The sequence below is a fragment of the Lytechinus variegatus genome, chromosome 6, assembly GCF_018143015.1.
Source record: "Lytechinus variegatus isolate NC3 chromosome 6, Lvar_3.0, whole genome shotgun sequence".
NCBI lineage: Eukaryota > Metazoa > Echinodermata > Echinoidea > Temnopleuroida > Toxopneustidae > Lytechinus > Lytechinus variegatus.
Genome location: NC_054745.1, coordinates 17,297,370 through 17,314,887, shown reverse-complemented (window position 1 = coordinate 17,314,887; position 17,518 = coordinate 17,297,370). Strand labels below are relative to the sequence as shown.

At 38.1% G+C, this 17,518-nt stretch overlaps 2 protein-coding genes across 3 annotated transcripts in view; both read right to left on the bottom strand.

Annotated features, from left to right (window-relative positions):
* Positions 1-2,108: 2,108 nt before the first annotated feature.
* On the bottom strand, positions 2,109-9,511 carry LOC121417108. Its single transcript, XM_041610687.1, has 2 exons — positions 7,837-9,511; positions 2,109-6,656 (listed from the first exon to the last, which is right to left on the bottom strand). The coding sequence occupies exons 1-2, from the start codon at positions 8,701-8,703 to the stop codon at positions 6,051-6,053; spliced, it is 1,473 nt and encodes a 490-aa protein (XP_041466621.1). The 5' UTR covers positions 8,704-9,511; the 3' UTR covers positions 2,109-6,050.
* A 4,510-nt stretch (positions 9,512-14,021) lies between these two features.
* LOC121417107 (nuclear pore glycoprotein p62-like) overlaps positions 14,022-17,518 on the bottom strand; it is a 30,298-nt gene continuing 26,801 nt past the window's right edge. For both annotated transcript variants that reach the window (XM_041610685.1, XM_041610686.1), the window contains 3 exons: positions 17,341-17,452; positions 15,196-15,262; positions 14,022-14,165 (listed from right to left, as the gene is read on the bottom strand). In XM_041610685.1, coding sequence (XP_041466619.1) covers positions 14,074-14,165; positions 15,196-15,262; positions 17,341-17,452 — 271 coding nt within the window. In that variant the 3' untranslated portion in view covers positions 14,022-14,073. The remainder of the gene's footprint in view (positions 14,166-15,195; positions 15,263-17,340; positions 17,453-17,518) is intronic.

The window sequence follows — 17,518 nt, the reverse complement described above, 5'->3', positions numbered from 1 at the left end:
AATCAACATGATCGGAATGTTTTTTTTTTACTTCAGAATGTGGCAAAATTGAGTGTGAACTATAACTATGAAATGTCTGAGTTATGTCCTATTTTACTCTTGCATAATATAGGGGCTATTCCCATTTTGGTTTAATCGGAAAACTCATTTTATTTTTTTTTCATCATCATCATCATCCTCACCACCACCCCCACCATCACCATCACCACCACCACCATCATCACCACCATCATCATCATCACCATCATCACAATCATCATCACCATCGTCATCATCACCATCATCACCACCATCATAACCATCACCAGTGGCGGACCGTAACCCTGAGGAGACAATAATTGGAGGGGCACTGTATTGTTTGTGTCTGAACAATGCTGTGCCCCTCCAATGCTTCGTCTCCTCCGGGTCACAGTCCGCCACTAACTATCACCATCACCAAAATCAACCTTCACCTTTATTACTTGCCATCATCAAGATATCATTAACAAAAACATTATTTTCATTTCATGACAATTTATTTTACATAATATGAACTGAATGGATTCGGTGCCAGGTAAAAATGGCAGAGGTAAAAATGGCAGAGGCAAAAATGGCAGAGGTAAAAATGGCAGAGGTAAAAATGGCAGAGGTAAAAATGGCAGAGGTAAAAATGGCAGAGGTAAAAATGGCAAAGGTAAAAATGGCAGAGGAAAAAATGGCAGAGGTAAAAATGGCAGAGGTAAAAATGGCAGAGGAAAAAATGGCAGAGGTAAAAATGGCAGAGGTAAAAATGGCGGAGGTAAAAATGGCAAAGGTAAAAATGGCAGAGGAAAAAATGGCAGAGGTAAAAATGGCAGAGGAAAAAATGGCAGAGGTAAAAATGGCAGAGGTAAAAATGGCAGAGGCGAAAATGGCAGAGGTAAAAATGGCAGAGGTAAAAATGGCAGAGGTAAAAATGGCAAAGGTAAAAATGGCAGAGGTAAAAATGGCAGAGGCAAAAATGGCAGAGGTTAATTTAGGCTTATAATGATAATAAATTGCATGTAATTCGCCTGACAAAAGTTACAAGGCTCTATCTTCACGTTGATAGCGACAAGAAATTCACTTGTTTCCAACCAGGGCCCCCTAACACGAGTGTGAGCGATTTTTCAAAACAACAATTCTGATTGGTTCCCAGTCAGTTTACTGAAGAAAATGTGCATAGAAAGCTGATCGTGAGAGGCTGCTTCATTTAGCGATTAATTGCTAACCTTTGTGTTACAGGGCTCACGGAGGAAATATTTGGGCTCCCGTAGTAAATTGAACCCCAAAAGGGAAAACATGCATGCACTGCGCATTCGAGATTATTATTCATACAGACAATTTTAGAGCCCAAATACAAGTGTTATTTTGTTGATGCACTTGACCCACTTAATAAGTTTGTTGAACTCGCCTAATATTACGCGCTTTGCATCGCAGGCCCGATCGCAAGGCAGTTCGAAAATTCATTGACACACATTTTCTGACTCCATGGATAGATATTTATCAGGAAACAGGTAAATCGCAAAAACAGGATTGCCATCCCAACATTGGCAAATCGCAACGAACTCATTAAAAAGATGACCGATGGCGGGCCCGGGAAGGCGTGGTCAGGAGAATTACTTGAATGCGTGGATGGAAATCCCTCCCCAAAAGATCAGAGGCCGTTCAGGATCTTAAAAAATAAGGGGATCACATTTGAAAGGTCATTTTGTCCCCAAAAATAATTTGACAAAAAAAAAGTTATACCCAAATTTAAGGTTATTTTTCCAAAATGAATTTGACAAGCCCCCCCCCCCCGAGGGTCATCACTTTCAAAGGGGAGGAGTGAGGTTATCACTTTCAAAGGGGGGGTGGTACTCGCAAAGCGATCTCCTAAACTGGTTTCCTGAATCTTAGTGAGCTATATAGTCTTAGAAAGTAAACATGGTGTGTGTGTCAGCGGCGTAAAGGCTGGGGCCAAGCAGCCCCCCCTCCCCCTGGCCGATTCTTTTTTACTGGAAAATATAAGAAAACGCGAAAAGGATGGAGAAAGAAAGGGAAAGGGAAAGGGGAAGAAAAGGGGAAAAGGAAAGGAGGAAAAGAAAAAGAAAACAATAAAAAACTTTTTACTGGAAAAGGAAGGAAAGCGGGAAAATTTACGAAAAAAGAACATTTGATAAAGAACAAATCATTCTGAAATAGACCTACATAATGCAATAGCACGGTGGGAACTAAATCAAAGATAACGAAATGGCAAACAATAGCGGGAAACGAAGGTAAAATGTTAGCAGTCAAAAGCTAAGGAAAACAAAGAAAAGGGACAAGAAAAAAATTAACACGACCGGGCTGCCAATGATTGAATAAAAGTGCGGGAAGAAAGATGGACTGCATACAACATAAGCTGGATAAATTTTATGCAAATAAGCTACCGGGGCTTCGCCCCAGACCCCACGCAGTACGGGCTCTTCATTTATAACTTTCAAATGGCTCTATAACGGCCCCCTGTTCAATCACTGGCATGCGGGGAGGGGGTGTCTTGGTGCCACACCCAAGTGGAAATAAAGTGAATTACCCAATGTATAATGAAATAAAATTTATTTCATTATACATTGGGTAATTTAATGGAAACAATGAAATGTGTTAATTGCTGAATATGATGGAAAATATATCACATAATTATAGATTGATTTCAATAGGCAACTTTTTTTCCAGCTCGCTTTGCTTGCTGGTGACTGTTAACAAATTTTTCCCACATTGCTGTGTTTTACCCCCTCAAAATATTTGGTTCATTACGCAACTGGATTGAATAAATTAGTTGTGTAAAAGCTATATTCTGTTTATGCCCGCGATTTGATTAAAATAGCGGCAATCTGCAGGGTTTAAATGGCTTTTATATCAAGAAGTTCCAGGGGCTCCGCCCCGGACGGACCCCAACCGCACAGCACTGCGTATGGAAGGGTTAGGCCATGGGGGGGGGGGGCAAGTCCCCCAAAAGTTCTATGAATAAGAAGTAAAAAGGGAGGAAATAACAGCAAAGGAAAGGTGTGGGCGGGATATGATTTTTTAATGAATATAATGTAAAAAATAGCTCAAAGTTAGATTTTCATGAAAAGATTGTTTTTCTCACTCGCTTTGCTTTTTAGCACATGTGCTATACTGCGCCCCTCGTTTTTTTTTTTTTTTTTACTCTTCACGCTACTGCCGCAAAGAATCCTGTTCACAGTGACGTACAGACCACAAAAAAGAATATAAAGAGAGAAGAGTGAAATATGTTATTCTATGGATATCATGTCAAAATATCACAAAATTTGATTTTTGTATAAACAAATTCTGCCCAAAACGCCATATCTGGCCTTCTCAAAATACTCCCCTCATTACACCATTATTCATACCATGATATGACCGGGAATTTTTTTGCTCCCCCCCCCGCCCTGGTCACCGACCTCTGTTACGCCGCTGGTCTTTGTGACGGGTGCATTCTCGAACTACGTCGCGGAATGTTACAAACCCTATCTGAAAGTGCGGGAAATAACCATCACTTTATAATCCATAATTTTGTCAACTATAATTTTTCGAGTCAAAAGGGAGCAATCAATTTTCATTTTCTTGACAATGGATTATGAAATAGTAAAGTGGTAGATTGTCAATTCGTCCACTCACCACACGGTCTGCCTTAATTTAGTCTACTGCCATTCTTTCCATGATATTTTTTGTCTAACAACCATTTAGTCCAATGATAATCACTAGCCCGTCTATGACCATTTCGTCTCATAACCAGTCTAACAATCGTTTTTATTTTCATTAATATCGCACAATTAACATTTAGTCTAGTTAGACCAAACGGTATATTGTCTAATTGGCTATTGGACCAACTTGTTATCAGACGAAATGATGATTGGCAGAATTGGTTATTAGACCATGTACATGTAGATATTGGAAGAACTGATCATAGACCAAGAAGAAGAATAAATAATGGTAGACGAGTTGGCAATTGGACGAATTGGCTTTGTACCAAATGAAAATAAATCATTCACAGGCCTACCACAATTATTGTTTATTTTAACAAACCCAATCCCACCCCTGACAACATCAATGCACGCTCCTTCGCTTGTTAAATACCGCCGGCATTCTCTTTCAAGCACACACATCTGCGCCCCTCACTTTCACACATACTCAATTCGAAGTCTTGTGCTTTATCGTGAATTTTAACTAATATTAGAAATATACTTTGCATTCACTTAAACAGTAGGCAATTCCAAAGAATTACATCCCCGACTACATAAATTGAGCCTACATAGCATAGATAAATCTTCACCTCCCCCAATATCCTCCCTTGAAATATTTTTTAGTGTAAAGGCCAAATTATTTGTATATTTTGTCTAGGAATGCTTGGAATGGAATGAAGTATACATGACAAACTTGCATGCTTCTCACATTAACACCAACTATTAATAATTAAAAAAGGACAGTGGAAAAATTGTCGTCCGTTAAACACTTTTTATTGCAGGGTTCAGGTCCTGCCTCGATTCTTTGTATGTATCAAATGCTCACTATAATGACCATTCACACGAATGATTCTAACCCTTTAAGAATATCATCTCTTTCGAAAACAAAATAATATACTTTTAAACATTATTTAACAACCACCTTTATGTTTTAAAAATACATTTCGCTTCACTGTTATCCTTTTGACAAACGAATGGAGTGTTGCATGATGGTTCGAGGAATGTATTAATCATCACAGAATACATCTTAAAATAAATTACTGAGTGGTGGCAAGGCTGTTGACAAGAAGTGCATGCTAATATAATTTCAAATAATCCTAAATCATTTTATACACCCTTCATTGCCCTTTAAATCCACAATAAAACGTTTCTATATTCAACCACTAGGCTACTGTAACATTTATGATTTGGAAATTACACACTGCTATATAATTTAGTTAAGACTTAAAGATGCAACTAAATTGATTGTCATTACTTAATCAATTAATGCTTCTGACTTTACTTAATCCATTTAATTCAACCTTATAAGGCAATTTTAGACTTTATGGATAAAGCGTGAACATCACGGAAGTAATTGGTTGGGGAGATCATAATCATAAGATAGAAACAAAAATGTTTTGAAATAAAACTAGGGCAGACATAATTATTAAGTGTCAACTTTTCCATTTGCACTTTACTTGTATAGGCCCAATAATACTAGATATAAATGTCAATAGCTATGTAAAAAAATAATGATCTTACTAAATCATATCTTTATAAATAGTAAAATACATTGTCATACATCATTTAAAAATGTGTTGATATATACAATCCACAATATTGTATGCCCAACTCAACTAGCATAGCCTTGTAATGCTTTTAATACTGTCCCTTGATTTCCTGCATTTTTTGTATTTTTAATGAACTATTTCACCAATGTTTATGTAAGCAATAATGATTTTGGATTTAATGAAATACTCAAGAGACAATTCTGACAATTCACATGTCTTCTAGAATTTATAGCTTTGGGCATCTTCAGTTTGCTTGTATGACTATATACATCATAAGACAAATCGGGTTGTACATTTGTTGAAAAATGTGTGATTCTGTTTAGTGAAGTTATCATGGTTATAATGAAAAATTCTGTACCTCAACATGAATAAAGACTGGAACATTGATAATGCATACTCTTTTAAACCAGATTTTTTTTAGTTACATTTTTATATTTTCTTCACCCCCCCAAAAAAAAAATTGATTTTTTAACATTCTTAAACGCAAAATACACCAAGTTAAAGCAGACATCACGATTAATGATTTTATAACTTACTTAGAGAGATTATTTTAAAAATATCAACGTTTAGCAAAAAAATACATTCTCTCAAGATATGCTTTTAATAAAATTGCGGGATCGTGTAAAACAATAACACAAAATACGCCAAATTAAGGTGCAGCGTTGACTTTTAAATAGATAAAAAATGTTGATAAGCATCAAATAAATCTTAAACAGGTTAACTCATATCTGTTACAATCCTATGTCCATGAAGTTTTAATGCTGTATGTCACTGGAATTATATTGTCAAGCTCTGTCTAGGCGTCATCTGGCTCAACATTCAAAATCCTAAGTGGTCGAATATTGTGGCTTATTGCCTGCAGGAACTGTGCCATGTCGCGCCTTCCATCGCGGAGGTCTACGCAGAGGTTGCGGAGGCGATGTTGCAGATCACGATATACCCTCTTTATCTCCTTTTTTGGCGGGTTACCAATCAGGAACTGGGAAATGGCTACTTCAACTGCTGATTGCTCCGCTTTCAGGTTTTGCAGTGCCTTCCAGAAAGTAGGATGGTAGTGCCCAACTTGTTTCAGGAACCCGAAATTCCAACTCTCACAAGAATTGTTGGTGCGAGGGTTGCCATCTATGGTAGCCTCGTTGACATTCCAGGTCCGGGGAGGGAAGATGGGTGGAAGTCGATAACGCATATTAAATTGCTGCCCTTGACGTTGGTGCACGGGACCTCGTACGTAGGTCCTCTCAAAGTACTCGAGTAAGCCATTCGCTTGTGGTGGTGCAATATTCCTCAGGTAGTCAAACCCCCTTTCGATGTCAACCTCTGGCAAGAAGGCGAGGCCATCGAGCATGCCTACAAAGTGACGGAAGTCTGCAGTATCACGATAATGCTCGATCAATCCAAGTTCCTGCGTAAAGAAATGGTAGTTGGTTTAAGAGATTAGTCTGATATGTCATGCCTATGTCGATCACATTCATTAGATCGATACCCCCCCCAACAATTTGAACTATTCTACAGTATAACTTAAGTTTTCGTCATTTTACCTCCTGTGGTATATATACAAAATATTGTAGGTCAAATCTCGGGGTAGAAATATTTTTGAGGAGCCAATTCCACACAGGTTGACATTGTTGTAATATAAATATTTGTCCAAAGTAGTTCTGTATTTTCAACTGATATAATAATAAACAAATAAGTCTTAGTTGTCTTAAAAGTTCCTTTTATAAAAGGCAGTGTATACAGCCACACGCGTGTGTCTTTACCATCCAGCCACACGCGTGTGGTTATATCCAGAACACCTATCTGTGGATACCGCCACACGCCGCCAGTAATAACAGTAAAACACGTATGTAGGTCTGACCGTCTATATCACGATCAAAATAACCTCATTTCTTCATTAAATTCTTACATTCTAAACCCCTTTGATATCCTTAGATCGTTTCAATTTCATTCTCACCGTCTTCTCTCCTTGCTTTTCTTGTCTTGTTACAAACGGTCGTCTGTTTAACAGCAAATTCTCTTTTTCTACTTGTGTCGATTCTGGCTTCCTTCGCGGTGGCAGACCCATACAGCGCGGCGTTAGCGCAGCGCAGTAGCTCCGATACACAGTCTGGGTTTCGTACGTACGCGCACATAGCCTAGAGTCAGTAGAGAATCGACACAAGTAGAAAAAGTGTGGAAATTTGCTATTTAACAGGCGGCCTTTTGTAACAAGACAAGAAAAGCAAGGAAAGAAGACGGTGAGAATGAAATTGAAACGATTTAAAGAAATCAAAGGGGTTTAGAATGTAAGAATTTAATGAAGAAATGAGGTTATTTTGATCGTGATATAGACGGTCAGACCTACATGCGTGTTTTACTGTTATTACTGGCGGCGTGTGGCGGTATCCACAGATAGGTGTTCTGGATATAACCACACGCGTGTGGCTGGATGGTAAAGACACACGCGTGTGGCTGTATACACTGCCTTTATAAAAAGCCTGTATAAGGCTATATCAACCCTTTGCAGACACATAAAATAATGATAAGAAATACTGCAACAATATTCATATTTCTTTTTAAAGCAGCCCCATAACATTTATATTTACCTGAATCTTTCTCCAAGTCGCCTGTGTGAGGTGATAGAAGCATCCTTGATGTCTATGGGGAGGAAATACCTCGTCACTAGCCTGCATAACAGCAATCTCAAAATCTGTTACGATTGTGCGAAGTCTTGGTTGAAGTCCAAGTTCTGTGACTTTATCTAGGATGGCTTGAAATAATTCCACATATATCGCTTTGGTTTTCCTCTGCAGAAAGGCATATACAACTGTTACATCAACACTTTCATTATCAAGGCCAAGGGGAACTCGGACTATATAGAGCTGCTTGAATAGTTTCGGGGACATAGCAAAATTTCCATCCATATAGCATAGCTCTGCATTTGCGAAGTGAGCAAGGCATTCCTCTGTGGCAAAGGCGATGATTCGACTTTGAGCTTGTGGCCCATTATCGTAAAGTAGAAATTGTGCTGGGTTTGGTCCTTCAGTCATCGTAAACTCCGGATCCAAAACTAAATCAGCCAAAGAGTCGGGCTCAGCCGGTCCCCTGCGCTGGTTAAGCAGGGTCCTCCTAACGACTGCGCGGCTTGGCAGGCTTGCCTGCACTTCCCTTGGAAGATTTCTTACTGTATCTGTGTAGATCTGCTTGGGCGTGTCGTGGGTGGTAGATGCGCGCATCTTCATTTCTTGCCGTGCCTTAGCAATTTCCGCTCCTACTTGGTCAATATCGTGGTTATGGTCATTACCCGGGCGCGGTTGTGTCTGGTTTAAGCTCGTTTTCATAGTCCCTTTGCAGCCGTAAGCCCTCCTAACACACCTCCAGTTTATGGAATCCTTCCCCTCATAGTGTTTTGTATACATATTTCCTTGAAATATTATCTTCACTCTTCCCTTGTTTGAATTTAGCACCTCCATGATTACAGTCGATGTTGCAAATGACCATTAACACGAGGCAACTTTGAATTATTTCTAGCCGGCCCTGTCGACCGCGAACTTCAATCACACGTGGACAGATGCGCCTAACTTTTTCATTATTCCCTATATAATGATTGGCTAATTTGGTAGTGAATATTCATGAGATCGAATTGTTGACGATACCAGTCTTCGGTAATTGGTTGGTTTTCTGTTGAATATTCATCAAGTGGGTTGAAGTGCGTGTCATCAAGGGGCATGATCGGGTAAAACTTTTGAACTGCTTGGCACAAGAACATCTGCATAGCGCGCGGTATTCTGGAATGCGTCAAATGTTTATACTGTCCCTTTTGTGGTTCCGGCACATTGAACAAAGGAAGCATTAAAGTAATGTTCTCGCTTAAAAAATAAGGGAAAATTTGGAGCGTCGGATATATATTATTGTTACATTTGTATTCTAAAATATTCACAACTATCCGTGCATTGTGTCCAAATATAATGAAATCAAATTCATGATTTCGATCAAGAATGTTCTTTAACATTTGTCTCAAGAAAAACCCAGGTCATACTGCGTCCATAATGCAGAGAACGTATGATCCTTTTTAGTTGATATCTTAGTAGGAAAATAATTTGACACTTTTTTGTCTTGACTTGTGACACGAAGAGGTTATGACCTGATTCAAAGGCCTGTATATCGGTTGATTGAATTGGAAACGACCACTTTTTTGCCATAGTGACGCGTCAGTAAGGCAAAAAAGTGTTCGTTTTCCAATTTGTGAACAAAATGAACATAGCGCTAATTCACGAATAGTGATGATGTGGGTCAGTACGCGCCATTATCACATCAACCCACCGAAATTTACAAGTCTGGGAAAGCGACATTTATTCATTCACTGGCATTAGTGCCTGGACCTGTATTTACGATATTTTCCCGCCTAAAGTACACCCCAACTTGGAAAATTCCACTTGAGAAAAGGTAAACTAGTTCTGTGAATAACAGATGAACGACAAGAAAACGCTTCCTAACGAGATTTTTTTTTTCGTTATTTTCACATCATACATGATAAAATTATTCAAAGTATAATTTGATAGAAGACCTAAAATCTTAAATCAAGAATTTGGATATGACAATAATTTTATCTTCAGCTATGAATGAGTGGACGCCAGCATGAACCATGGTGTCCGGTTCCTATTCAAAATTTGTCAATGAGTTGATGCTGGCTGGTTGCCAAATTATTACCGCCTTCATGGTCTTAGGAATTCAATGCTAGTTTATTAGGGATTCGAATTCACTGAGTTTCTGTATCGACCTATTTTTACTGAACAAGTCATCGCGAACGATACAATAGCTAAAATTTTTACAAGATTTAACTAACATGTTATCGATAATCGAAAGGATGAGGCAATATGGTTTACTGACGGTTGATCTAATATCACATATGGTCTAATAGCCATTTGGTCAAATGCCCAGTTGGGCTAATCGTCACTTGGGCTAATTTTTATTTGGTCTAATTGCCATTTAGTGTAATGTATTTAATTTTCACTAATTGCATTTGGTCTAATACTAGTTCGTCTAATTGTCGGTTAGTCTAATATTAGTTGGTCTAATACCAGTTCGTCTAATCCTCACTTTATATTAAGTGCAGTAGGTTTAATTTCCATTTCATCTGCATGCCACTTGGTCTAATTTCTTTTTGGAGTAATGGTTTGTTGGGCTATTCACATTCGGCCACCATACATACCCATACATACAGTTTATTCATGTCTTGTGTTTGTCGTTTTTTTTTTCAACGTGAACACTAGAAATTTAATAATATTGCATTGCATGTTGTCCGCTCTAGGCCTTATATCAAGCCTAACCATTTTCTTAAGTGTAAATTATTCTACTTCACATTTAAAAAGAAATACCTTCACTTATTTCTCTTTGAATTCATGAGAAGAGAAGAAATGTATCCTTTTCGTTCTGAACAGGAAATTATCATTTTGATAAAGTTATTACTGCTTAATCCTAATACAAAACATTCAAACCAAGCAACCTCTTTAGTTTCCTTTTTAGAGGGGATGGGGAAGGTTTAGAGAAAATGAGAACAAGCGAACAATAAAATAAGAATAAATGAGAATGATAAAGGTTAAAGGAAGAAGCCCTTCATTAAAAAAAGTTGATGAATTAGAAGCAGAAGGAGATGAGTGCAGAAGAACAACAAAAAGATGACGAAGAACAAGAAAATGAAGAAAAAACAAGAAAAGGGAGAGGAAAAAGAAAAGTAAGGAGAGGATTGGAGAGAGAGAGAGACAAAGAAGGATTTGAAGAGAGAGCGGGAGAAGGGAAGAGAAAAGAAGGAAAAGGAAGGAGTGGAAAAAGGAAGAGGAAAATAAAAAGGGAAATGTAGAGAGAGAGAGGGAGAGGAAATGAAGGGGAATCGAAAGGAGAAATAAGCTAGAGAAAGGGAAGGAGAAGGAAAAGGGCAAAAGGATGAGAAAGAAAACAGATCCAATACAATTTACGGAGGAGGAGGCGAAGAAGTAGAACAAACAAAAGGACCGCCTCTGGCAGTCTCACCTGCATTACGCGATTCAGCATAGCAGCAGTATAACTTTGAGTGGGAATTAGACGAACTGGATATTACACGAACTGGTTGTAGAAAATATGGGTTTTCCCACCAAATTTTGGTACTTTAGTAGGGTTTTCTTTTCATCATGCTCTTCCAAAATATAAAGTGCTGAAATGAAAAAAAAGGTTTTTTGTGACCTCAACCTCTGCCATTGTTACCTCTGCCATTTTTACCTCTGCCATTTTTACCTCTGCCATTTTTACCTCTGCCATTTTTACCTCTGCCATTTTTACCTCTGCCATTTTTACCTCTGCCATTTTTACCTCTGCCATTTTTACCTTTGCCATTTTTACCTCTGCCATTTTTACCTCTGCCATTTTTACCTCTGCCATTTTTACCTCTGCCATTTTTACCTTTGCCATTTTTACCTCTGCCATTTTTACCTCTGCCATTTTTACCTTTGCCATTTTTACCTCTGCCATTTTTACCTCTGCCATTTTTACCTCTGCCATTTTTACACCGAGCCGTGGATTCATGCTCCAGCCACTGAATTAACAAACAAGATTTTAGCCATGGACAAAAAAAGTAATACAAAAGTGATTTATTCCACTGTCTGATATACAAACACCACTTTATATTTCATTTCCTTTATCCCCCTTTCCTTTTCCCATCTTTCTCCTTTCCTATCTATCTCTCCTGCTCTTTTGCTCTGCCATATCATAAAAAAATCAACAAGCTTTAAAAAGGAGACCACTTTCAACCATGAAATGAATGTCAAATGTTACTAAATGTCTACTTGACTACTTTTAATATCATTCCATATTTCAATCTAATCTTAGATGGGGGTCCAAAGTGGGGGGGGGGGGGATTTACATGTATTACCATCTCTTTGAGATTTAAGATTTGGGGGGGGGAGGGGGCTTGCTGTTTTTTTTTCCAAGACCAAATGCTTAGCAGCTCCTATACCCATTTTGTCTTCTTTCATTGGCCCATGCATGACTTGGTTAAATACTAGCATGGTGTAATTGCTCTTTAGTCTAACGTCAGGATAATAATAATAAAAATAGTTTTTATATAGCACATAACACATTATGAATAACGTCTCTATGCGCTTCCAAAGGACTTGGATATTATTATCTTGACTGTAGCTCAATCAGCTAGCTTCCAGCGCTCGCATTTCATTCACCTCACCTGGGCTGAGTGCAGCACAATGTGGATAAATTTCTTGCTGGAGGAAACTACGCCATGGCTGGGATTCGAACCCACGACCCTCTGTTTCAAAGTCCGGAGACTAATCCACTGGGCCACAACGCTCCACAAGTTGGTCTAACTTCAACTTAATCTATTCATCATTATGCCCTGTGTCAAAGAAGCATTTGGTTCATAAACAGTATCACATCAACTAAGGGGGGTGTTGCAAGGAAATATTTGCAATCAATTGCAAATATTCTGTTGCAATTTTACGACTGATATATCACTCTTAGCTGTAGTAAATCAGATTACACTCCTGGGAATTGTCTTACAAAGAGTTATGACTGATCCTATCAATTGCAACTATGGACGGCCAGCAACTTCCACATCTATTATGCATGCTTCTTCAAAATATTTTCTAGCTGTGAAGTATATTCATGCATTCATTGTTTTCTTGAAAATTCACTACACATCTCTTTGCATACAAAGGACATTGTGCAAATTTTCTGTACAAAAAATATGACACTTATGGATTTCCAGAGTTACAATTGATCGCATCAATCGTAACTCTTTGCAAGACAGGGTCCAGGTTGCAAGAAGCAGATTTGAAATCAATCACAAATCTACAATTAATGAGAAGACGTATGGTCAATTTAGGGACCAAGATTAAACTTGCAATTGATCATAAGTTTCTTGCAATCTCCATTAGTGGTGTTCAGAGACCAAGAGGATATTACACAAAATTGTCATAACTTAAAGATAAATTCCAGTTTTGGTAACGATCTCAAAATGACTTTTTACAGAATCTAATGTAATGACCACCCAAGTGTCTGTTTGTATGAATAAAAAATATGTGCCAAAGGATTCTGGAAGAAATTGTGTAATTGCTGAGAAATCAGCAAAATAAGCGCAGATTCGGTCACTTCCGTCGGGTCTTTATTCCAGCAATAATAATACACTGTCCCACATGTGCCTATTTGTGTTGGTTATGTTCAGTGTGAACATTTTTCAGCGTAGATTTCAAGAATTCACAAAGTTCAGCTTATGTAACTGTACCAGATCTAGATCCTCGATGATATACTGACAATTAAGCCTGGTTTTACAGACTTTCTCATGAAATCAGTGTTTACTGCAACTACTGGCATTTCTCTTTAAAGATAAATACCAGGTAACAATATCAAAATAATGTTGAACAGAATCCAATGAAATTAGCACCAAAGTGTTGTATTTTGTTAAAGTGCATATCCCCCTCCCCAAGTGGACTCAAGCCGGCTTGATCACTGAACTAGGAATAGAATAAAATAGTGATAGCTAACAAACCGAAATCAGAATAACAATTTTTGTATGAAAAGTCGATCAGGTCACACGTGATTAGGAGAAGTAAAGATGGTTTAAGAATAGACACATGATTGCAGGCCTCAGTCCATGTGTATGGCAGGGGGGGTGATGATGATCTCGAGGCGGCTTCAGTCCACTTTCGGCCTATGTGTATCATCACCCAAATTGCAGGCTTGAAGATGGCTTCTAAGCTTGCATCTGAGGTGTATGTGTATCAGCGGCCATAGAGTTCAAGTAGCCGGAGCATGTCTTACAATGGCTAGACGAGGAATGGTTGGAGGGATATAAGACATCATTCAAAAGCTAGATGAACATTCCTTTCTTGGTCTCTCTTGATGATCTCATACTGTCTGGTTACCTCGTCGACCTTTCGCTGAACAAGACCTATGAAATCAAAATCAAATGAAATATCTATTAATCAGGGGTGTTAGAGATCAGAAACAAAAATAGTTGAAGAGTGTTGAAAAGCTGGGGAGTGTTTCATCAACATTCTTGTCCGACAAGTTATCACATCTGACAACTTTCCTTGATTTTGATTGGCTGAGAGGCACTGTTACTATGAAATCTGTCAGATATAATGGGACTTGTTGGATAAAACGTCCAACAAGTCCTTTCATGAAACGCTCCCCTGAAATTGAAAGAGCTCCCATACATTTGTACAGAGGAAAGCTAAATTAAGTTGAACTATCATACCCCTGTTTAATAGAGCTTTGCATCAATCTATTTCTAAGCACATGACTACAGTCTCACTGACAGGACCTCTAAATCCCTGAAAGGACCCATATGGTTTCTGTTACAATCCACATTAAAATTTATAATTTTGGTAATTTCGCTGTAGAAGACATAAAAGCAATACAATCTACAATGAGACACATTTATTTGGACCCATTGAAATAGGAATTCAATTTCACTTTAGATTATGCCTCTCGCTGAATTTTTAATTTCAACTCTTGGGCATCTTTTGAGACCATAATTTTGAAATTCAATTTCTCATGTATTTTACTGCTTTATGAATTTCTTATGCATTTAATTGGTTTTTACATGTCTTTCACTACATTTATTGCAGAAAGTTTTTGAAGCATAATTATGCTAAAATCAATCAATTTCAGTTGAAATTAAAATAATCATACCTGTATGAATGGGGTGTGAAAATTCAATTTTTGCATTAACTTTGCACAAATAATCACATTTTGGAGCAATTTTGGGACAGACATGCACTACATGTTGGATAGATTTACAACCATGGACCTGGGCATTGCAACTTTAGTCTAAAAGTTGCACAAGACTGGAAGGAAACAAGAAGTGAAACGTCTGGGTGTGTTCTTTTCGAGTTACAGATTTATCAGGGAAAATGTCAGGGGGGAGGATTGAACTCCCCCCCCCCCTTGGGGCCAGAAAAGATTGAATACTATACCTGTATTTTGGTCAATCCATTGCAGCGAGTTCATATGAGCATTCAGGATCTTGGCAACTTGGTTTACCTGTTGATTGAATTTAAGAGAGAAATTACAAGAGATATCCAACCCTTGAAACCATTAACTCTCATACAATAGAGAACAAGTGGAATGCCTCTGGCCGTCTCACCTGCATCACGCGGTTCAATATAGCAGCAGTGCTGACTTTGAATTACTCTAACTCGCACAAGATGTTCAGTGATACATGGTTACTCTTATGTCCACTTTTTATGAACTAGACCAATAAACTTACAGAGATATGATGGTTATTCAACAAAAAACCCAACATGGCCAAAGTTCATTGACCTTACATGACCTTTGACCTTGATCATGTGACCTGAAACTCGAACAGGATGTTCAGTGATACTTGATTACTCTTATGTACAAGTTTCATGACTCAGATCCATAAACTTTCAAAGTTAGGATGGTAATTCAACAGATACACCCAATTCGGCCAAAGTTCATTGACCTTTGACCTTGGTATGTGACCTGAAACGCGCACAGGATGTTCAGTGATACTTGATTACTCTAATGTCCAAGTTTAATGAACTAGACCAATAAACTTTCAAAGTTATGATGGTAATTCAACAGATACCCCCGATTCGGCCAAAGTTCATTGACCCTAAATGACCTTTGACCTTAATCATGAGACCTGAAACTTGCACAAAATGTTCAGTGATGCTTGATTACTATTATGTCCAAGTTTCATGAATCAGATCCATAAACTTTCAAAGTTTATGGATCAGATCCATAAACTTTCAAAGTTATGATGGGAATTCAACAGATATCCCAATTTGGCCAAAGTTCATTGACCCTAAATGACCTTTGACCTTGGTCATGTGACGTGAAACTCATGCAGGATGTTCAGTGATACTTGATTAACCTTATGTCCAAGTTTCATGAACTAGGTCCATATATTTTCTAAGTTATGATGACATTTCAAAAACTTAACCTCAGGTTAAGATTTCGATGTTGATTCCTCCAACATGGTCTAAGTTCATTGACCCTAAATGACCTTTGACCTTGGTCATGTGACATGAAACTCTAATAGGATGTTCAGTAATACTTGATTAACCTTATGGCCAAGTTTTATTAACTAGGTCCATATACTTTCTAAGTTATGACGCCATTTCAAAAACTTAACCTCAGGTTAAGATTTGATGTTGACGCCGCCGCCGTCGGAAAAGCGGCGCCTATAGTCTCACTTTGCTTCGCAGGTGAGACAAAAATCACAGAAACAGATCAATGAACGTTTGAGGAAGGTTGAATTTAAGAGAGAAATTACAAGAAACATTAAGAGAATGCAACCCCTGAAACCAATAACATCCATGTAAAAGAGAAAAATCAAAGAAAGAGATCAACAAAAGTTTGAGGAATATTGAATGAATATTAAGAAAATAATGAGCTTTGAATATTGAGATCATTAACAACATATATGTAGATCCTTCAACTGACAGAGCGAAAAAGGTCTGTGATGTCACCTACGGACAACTTCCCCATTACTTTTGTGCATATTTCACTTAAATTTTCTCTTTTATCTAGTGTCGGAAGATCCCATGTTTTTCGGACGTTTTATCCGACAAGTCCCATTTTATCTGACAGTTACTATAGTAACAGTGCCTCTCAGCCAATCAGAATCAAGGAAAGATGTCAGATCTGACAACTTGTCGGACAAAAATGTTGATGAAACGGTCCCCAGATTACACACCTTGTTTCATGGAGCAGATAACAATCAATCGCAAATTTGCAATTAATTGCAAGGCATATGCTTGATTTCGGGAAAAAAAATAGACTTGCGATTGATCACAAGTTTCTTGCAACGCCCCATTAGAGTCGCACTTGAATGTCTAGTTGCGCGCATTATAAAAGGCATGACAGCATTGGTCAGATCATGCCAAGATGACGCGCACTTCTGCGTATTGATCTATAACATTGCGCGTTTCATATCATGTACGTGTCAACATTTAAGTGCGACCTAAGTCATACTTAAATCTTTGTGAAACACCCCCCCTGGTATTCATCTTTACCCACTTCACCATGACACCCTCCATTAGCTATGCTTTACACGTCAAACAATCATTAGCTTTACTATCAAAAGGACTTACAGGATCTGTCTGGTCCATAGATGTGTTGGATGTGTTCATGTGATCAATAATCTCTTTTAAATCTTGGACCATCCTCTTCAACTGGGAATCTATGCTCTCAGACATCTGATACCTATTAAGATGAAGATAGTATTTCAAATGATTACATTCTCAAATATCAAATTTGAAAATGATTACA